The sequence below is a fragment of the Monoraphidium neglectum genome (genome assembly GCF_000611645.1).
Source record: "Monoraphidium neglectum strain SAG 48.87 unplaced genomic scaffold scaffold01126, whole genome shotgun sequence".
Lineage (NCBI taxonomy): Eukaryota > Viridiplantae > Chlorophyta > Chlorophyceae > Sphaeropleales > Selenastraceae > Monoraphidium > Monoraphidium neglectum.
Window position 1 is genome coordinate 10,676 of NW_014012502.1, and position 7,135 is coordinate 17,810.

The following is a 7,135-nucleotide window of genomic DNA, read 5'->3' on the forward strand; positions in this document are numbered from 1 at the left end:
CGCACCGTTTGAAAGACTTCTTGAGGCACAGGTTTCGTGTTACAACTTCTGTTTAACTCTATCGAAGGACAGTCCCCCGGTTGCTTCCCGGGTGCAAAAAAAGGGGTTGTTGCATGGTTGACGCCATGCCCTGCGCCTTGGTGGCAGGCGCAGCTGCCCTGAGCCTGCCCCTGCCTGGCAGCGGCGCGTGCTGTGTTGCATCAGATCCTCGTTGTCACAGCTGAGGGGAGCTGCACAGATTCGGAATCGGCGAGCGGGTGCCTGTCCATCAACGAGGGCCGGAAACTTGAGGTTGCGGCTCACAAGGGGCGGCGCCAAGGTCCAGTCGGCGCCGCGGGCCAGTTAGGCCTGGTCGCGGCACCAGGTGCTTTACGCAAAAGAAGCACAGCACATTTGCAAAAGTACGTGCAGACCGAAAATGCCCTCCATGCACAGCTGTCGAGGACAAGAGCCGCTGCTGCTAAGCATATGGCAGCGCTGAGTGGCGCCGCAGCTTCAAATCCCCGCCCACGGTGAAAACGGGACCAAGTGCGGCATGGCTGATGCAATATCTTCAGTTTGAAGGGACAATCAGTCATTCGCCTGCCACCAAGAGATTGCTGTACGAAGCTGCCAAAGGGGGAGGGGTGGAGCGACCTGGACTCAAAAAGGAATCCGCTGGCGATCCCTCCAGAAAGCCCCGGTGACGAGCTCCCCCCCGTCCACCCCCGGGGGTGGCAGGGTGGCCAGCCACACCGGCGTGTCCGCGCCCTGGGCGGCCGTCCTGGGGCCGCCCCAGCTGCTCATGTCGGTGGCGCACCAGCCGGGGCTGATGCAGGGGGGGACGAGTGGGGTGCGGCGCACGCAGGTGAGGGGGGGGGCTCAAGGAGCGAGAACGGGCGGGGAGCGAGGGATCAATCGTAGCATACAAAAGCAGCACAAACTGCAAACTTTCATGATCTCCTTCTTGGCACTTGTTTGAAAGTGCAGTCTGGGATCTGCGCACAGCTGGCAACTGTTTGGCCGCGACGGGCGTGGAGGGGCCATCCAGACCCAAGGAAAGGCCGCGGCTGCGGCACCGTCCGCCCACTTGCGCTGTCGGTCCCGCCCCCCGCCCCCCGCCCACCAGACTGCGTTGACCATGATGCCGCGGCCCTCCAGCTGCTTGGCCAGCACGCGCGTGTAGGCGGTCTCCAGGGCCTACGGGGTTGGATGGGGGAAGATGGGAGGCGTTGTGTAATACAACATGATATGAGAATAAGATTTGCTGGAGCTGCGTGAGTTCAGGGGTTAGACTGCTGCAAATAGAACACAGCAGATGGGCACCAGCCTCACAGCAACGCACCTGCCGCCTCCACTCCTGCCACCCCTCCGCACCCACCACCGCCACACCGCGTCCGCCCCTCGCTCCGCCCCGCTGCGACCTGCGGCGCTGTGCTTCACTCCACTACCCCCCGTCCCTTGAACGCACGCGCCCCCCACGGACCCCAACCCCCCTGGGGCACCTTCGATATGCCGTACATGCTTGCCGGCCACCCCTCAGCCTTGTATGAGCCGGCCTTGATGTCAGCCACAAATTTGTCAGCCAGGGCCTCCAGCTGGGGGCGGTCAACAGGGGACTCGAACTGGGCCCTCAGGGCGGCGCCAGGGATGCGCGACAGGTCGCCGGCGCTGCATCGGGACGCAGACGAGGGGGCAAGGGGGTCGATTGTCTGTCAACGTGTTGTTGTAGTGCGCGCTGCTGGGTGCATTTCTTGGCCGTTGGCTGCTGGTGTTGGGGAGTCGCAGGGCGTGCGTGGGCTCCCTGCGCGAGAGGCGCTGCGGCTGCAGGCATGGCGGATGTCGTCACCGGCGGCATCTGAAAGCCCCGCCTGCGCCCCTCGCGCCGCTGCCAGCGCCGTCACTGCTGCAATTGAATCCGTGTGTGACAGACAGCACCGCGGCAGCAGCAAATCGAGTTCGTTGACCAGGGTTTGACCGCGGCCGCCCACCCGCTGCTGACGTTGATGATCCGCCCCCGCCCCTCTGCCAGCAGTGGCGCCAGCGCCTCGCACGCGTCCGCGGTGCCCCTGAAGTTTGTGTCTATCGTGGCCTTGCACTCCTCTGCGCCAAACACGTCCCCCTTGAACGCCACGCCGGCGTTGTTGACCAACACAACCAGCCTGCCGGGGTGGCGCGCCTCCAGCTGGGCTTTGAAGGCCTGATGGCGTGGGGTGTGTTGTATGGGGGGAGGAGGGGCGGCGGATGAGGGTGGGGAGCGGGGTGTTTGCAGCAAAGGTGTGGGAGGGTTAAGAACTGTTCAGGGGCCTCTGGCGGGACGGGACGGCCGAGCGACCAAACCGCATGTAGTTCGAGCGCTAGATTAGGGTTTAGGGTTTACGCGCCCGCAGGATGCGGCGCTCCCAGCGCCCGGCGCGCCCAGGCCCAAGCGCAGCGCCCCCGTAGGGACGGCGTGCCGCGCGGCGCCAGGGGGCGGCGCGGCGTACTCCCGTGTTGACGGCCGCTTGCGAGCGCCCGGCGCTTTGCAATCCGTTTCACCCCTTCGCCCGTTGCGAGGCCCCAGCCGCGCCGGCGCCCACTTCTATCGACGCTTTGTCGGAGATGTCCAGCCGTTCGAATCCCAGGGCCGAGGGATCTGAGATGGAGGGCAGCCCCTTGAGCTTCTCCAGGGCGGCGGCGCCCAGCTCGGCTGGGTATGTGAGGCGTGAGGCGCCAGACGAGTGGTGGGGCGCGGGTCAGTGGGATTTGCAGGTGGGGGTGGGGCCAGGGAGGGGGAGGAGGGTTGGTCATTGGGAAGGAGGGGTGTAACAGGGCAAGGCCGGCGCGGCTAATGGGGGCTTGCTTTGGGCCCTCGACGCACGGCAAAGCGGGCTCGCAAGCAGCAGGTGCGAAAAATCAAGTGCGCGCAACGACGGACGCCGCCGCCATGCTGTGTTTTCGCCCCATGTACACGCATCGCGGGCAGCTACTCACGGTTGCGGGCGGTCACGATAACGCGGAAGCCGGCCTCAGCTAGCAGGCGCGCAATCTCATAGCCGATGCCCTTGTTCGCCCCTGCGGCGCATGGCGGGGAGGCAAGGAAGGAGAGCGGCCCCATGCGATCGATCAGGTGCACTGGGCACGACGCATGGAGCCAGGCAGCGGCTCTGGCTTTTGCTGCATGAGCACTGGGTGGGTGTGACAGCGCGGTGTGTGCAGGCGTGACGCACCCGTGACGACCGCCACGTCCTCGCTACTCCACCACTTGGAGGCCATCTCCGGAGATTGTTGAGCACTTTGTCGGCGTCCAAAGAAGAAGGATCGCGCGATCGACCCGCTTCTCGACGATGTCAGTGCAGCCGGGACCAATGGCAAGCGTCGAGCGCCGAGCATTTTGAGCTGAACGCGTTGTTGCAAATACTTTATGCCAGTCGTCACTGCGCTGTCAACCATTCAGCATGCACAGTCGTCATGCTTGCGCAAAATTGCAGCTGCTGCCGCGGCTCCCCAGTCATCCCTCAATCCCCACCGCCGCGGGCTCCACATCGAGAATGATGCTGATCAGCATGGCGCTCTGGCGGCCATGCGTGACTAAACGAGGGGAATGAGCATACACATAACATGGTGGCCTGATGGCACAGGCAATGTGCGTCCGAGGCACCCCAGCATCAATGTATGGCTGTGTTTGTTCGCCTTACCCTAACTGTTTTGCAGCTCGTATGTGCAATCCCACCCATGTGTGTGCGAGCCTGGCCGCCCGTGTCCGGCGGCCCACCTTGACGAGATTTTCATCCGTTTTGCCCGGAAGGAGGCTCGGTTTTATCTATTGCTGGGGAGGCGCACGCACTCACCAACTCCACACTCGGCCGCAACCTCCTGTTGCTCCCCTGGTCTTGGACGCTTGGAGCGGTAACCCCTTACACACACACACACACGCACACACACGCACACACACGCACACACACGCACACACACGCGCACGCACGCACGCACGCACGCACGCACGCGCGCGCGCGCACACACACACACACACACACACGCACGCACGCACGCACGCACGCACGCACGCACGCACGCACGCACGCACGCACGCACGCACGCACGCACGCACGCGCGCGCGCGCGCGCACTTTCCGCAGGGGTGTCCCCTCGCTGCTGGCAAAGCATGATGTTGTGTTGTGTAAAGGTTATGCACAGAGCGCAGGTTCCCATCTTGTCCTGCAGGGCCAGTTGTCTCCTAGGCGAGTGTGAGCAGCGGCCCCTTGGTTTTGAGCCTGGCCCCGTCAGGTTTGGGGGTGATGCTCCATAAAATGAGCACAATGTACCGTGCCCGGTCAGGTTGGGGGTCCTCTTTGTTATCCTCTGTGATATCGGCGATGCAGCGGGACATGCGTATGCGGTGCCTAACTCAAAGCATTGATCAGCCCCTGTCTCAAGGATTTTGGATGGTGATCTGGGCACCATAACACGCATGACACAAGCCCTCGAGACTGGGGTGATCACCGTGCCTTGAACTGAGGCCCGACCGCCCAGCTGGCGCGTCCAAGACTGGATTAGTCACAGTCACGAGCCGTGTGCATACACGTACTTCAGTAGTTCAGTCCAGATACAAAAACCACATTATCTACACTAGACAGCAAATAGCAACCATGCAGCGCGCGCTCGTGATCAGGCACACTGTGCTGGCCACTACCGGCAGAGGCTTCGCCAGTGAAGCAGAAGCGAGCCCCGGCGTCATCAAAGTGGTGATGGACCTCTTCGAGAGGCACATGAACAGCCTGGACCGCATCCGCGCTGAGAACGAAGCCTTTCGGAAGGAGATCAACGGCAAGCTCGACAAGGTGAACGCTGAGATGGCCGAGCTGAGGCGCGAGATTCGCGACAAGAAGAGCGTCAAGTTCCCGTGGCTCAGCTGAACTCCTTGGTCCGCTGGCCGATGGGCGCTGTGCCGGTTGTGGCGTCGTAGCAGCCAGCCTAAAGCACTTGCTGTAGAGTGCCTGCGACACGCCTGTGTGCTGGAAGCTTGGGATGAGGCGGTGCGCCGCGTCCTTTGGGCAAGTACCGTATCGCACAAGGGGACCCTTGGCAGAGATTGCAGGGGCCTTCCTTTGATGTGCCTTCCAATAACCCACATGAGGGTGTTTTGCCTTGTAGCTTGCCGTTGTATTTCTAAGCACACAAGCCGGTTCCACAGCCCAGCTCACACGACTGCGCTGCTGCTGTGCCCCGTCTGCTGCTGTGCCCCGTCTGCCGCTTGTGCAACATCACCGTGGGGCGCGCGGTGTTTTTACTGCCCGCCAGACATTAACGCGGGTGGTGTTTTTACTGCCTCGGCCACTGGCCACCTGCTTCCCTCCAGGTGCTCCCGGGCGTGTTTGGTGCTGCAGCAGCCTCCTGGATTCGTGTGTGGGCTTTTGTGCAACAGCCACTGCAGCACCCTAGTGTATTGCCGCTCCAAGCTTGCCTCGCATCCACATACAGCGCGACTTGGCTCAGAGATGTAAATCGTTGCTGTTGATGTAGCGTGCACTTTTACGCCACAGCAGAACTTAGTGCAAATGGTTCCATGTCAACCAGCCCAGCCCATTCGGAGCGAGTCTGCCGTTCTTGACAGGCCACCCCCTCAAGGAGGCTCAGCTTTCAACCCTGTCTCCCCCAGGGAAGCTGTTGCGTGTTGATGTGGCGGACTGACCTTCTGCAGGGCCTGAGCAAGACCAACCCCACCAAGCTAATTCAGAATCTTCGCACACGCGCATGGGGTGGTTGGTCAAGGCGTTGCCATGATGCTGTCGCGCAGCCGCTCCACACCCTGGGTGCGCGCTGCACCAACACCCACTGTCGCCGCCCAGCACCCTACGTTTGTTAGCCAGGACCCGCTCTCGCCCATCAGCGTCTTCGACATCTCACCAATGGGCAGCTCAACAGGCGTCACAACTGGCAGCAGAACTGGCGGCGCTGACCCGCGCCTCGCCTTGTGGGCACTGACAGGTTATATCGCGCCTTCACGCACGGCAGGATGAATTGAGCAGGACTGTGGCTGGGATTGGGCTTGTGTACGCGCTCAATGCGGTGTTGTGCCTGATTTCACAGGCAATGTGTGTCCACGGCGCTCCAACAGCAGTCTGGTATTGATCTGTAGTGGAGTGACTGAATTGCAGCTTGTGTTGATTGTTCCACCCGCGCCGGCCCGGGTCTTGCGGCCCGGCTTGACGCACAAAAAACGCAAATTTCAATGCCTCGCTACCAATCAGGCAGGGAGACAGAACGACCGGCTAGTCCGGCCGCGTCTGCGTCGCCTCCGCCACAGATGGGACCAACGCTGCCCGCCAACCCGCTTCATACCAAAGCAGCAAGCCACCATGTCAGGCGCTCAGAAAATGTTGTGAAGGGGTGGGGTAGGAAAGGGCGGCCCTCCTCAAGGCGTGGGCGCATTGCCGCCGCGCTGTGGGAGGCCCTCCAAAAAAAGAAGCATTTATAAAAGGAGGGATCCGGCGAGTTGGGGCTCACAGCCGCGCCGAGGCCGGTGCGCGTGCCGCGGCCGCGGCAGGAGGAGGGTTGCAGGCAGGATAATGCAAAGATGCAGGGGGGGAGCCAGGGCGTGACGTAGGCGGGGTTAGTGGGCAAGGGCGACCCCCGTGCCAATGCTCTGGGCTCTAGATGACACCCAGCAGTCGAGAATTGGGGTTGAGCGAACACAACCGGATGCACTGGCCGCAGCGTTGTGGGCGCGCCGGCACACAAGGGGCGGCTACAACTCGGGCGCCCGCCGCAGCCTCCCGCCCCGCACCCACCGGCCGCCGCCGCTCAGTCTTAAGACCGGTGATAGCTGCTTGCGAGGGGTGGGGATGCGACGGGCGCGGGCGTACCGCCGGCGCACCCGAGCGAACAAAAAGCCCCCGGCGTGCGTGCGAGCGCGCCACCACCGACGCCGCAGCTGAGCCAAGGCAAAGGAACCCCCCGCGTCACGGCCAGGGCGGCGCCTGGGTCTCTCTCCCCCAGCCCGCGCCGCGCGTGTGGCGGCCGCAGGGTCATGTGACCGCAACCCACACGGCCATGTTTTGGCCGCTGCTGGCGAGCTTCCATTCCTTCTGGCCCACGTTGACGTTGGCTGAGGAGGGGGACCAGTCGCCGCGGCCAATCTTCATGGCGACCTTTGGGGGGTTCGGGGGGAGGGGTGT

The 7,135-nt window shown here is 63.1% G+C and overlaps 2 protein-coding genes across 2 annotated transcripts; one reads left to right on the forward strand and one right to left on the reverse strand.

Annotated features, from left to right (window-relative positions):
* Nucleotides 1-642: 642 nt before the first annotated feature.
* MNEG_6744 (Carbonyl reductase [NADPH] 1) lies at nt 643-3,234 on the reverse strand (the record flags this gene model as incomplete). Its single annotated transcript, XM_014044784.1, has 7 exons — nt 643-808; nt 1,106-1,179; nt 1,485-1,650; nt 1,971-2,179; nt 2,559-2,668; nt 2,953-3,033; nt 3,189-3,234. The coding sequence occupies 7 exons, from the start codon at nt 3,232-3,234 to the stop codon at nt 643-645; spliced, it is 852 nt and encodes a 283-aa protein (XP_013900238.1).
* Nucleotides 3,235-4,606: 1,372 nt separating this feature from the next.
* On the forward strand, nt 4,607-4,873 carry MNEG_6745 (hypothetical protein; the record flags this gene model as incomplete). The annotated part of the gene is made up of 1 exon (XM_014044785.1): nt 4,607-4,873. The coding sequence occupies one exon, from the start codon at nt 4,607-4,609 to the stop codon at nt 4,871-4,873; it is 267 nt and encodes an 88-aa protein (XP_013900239.1).
* Between the last annotated feature and the right edge of the window lie 2,262 nt (nt 4,874-7,135).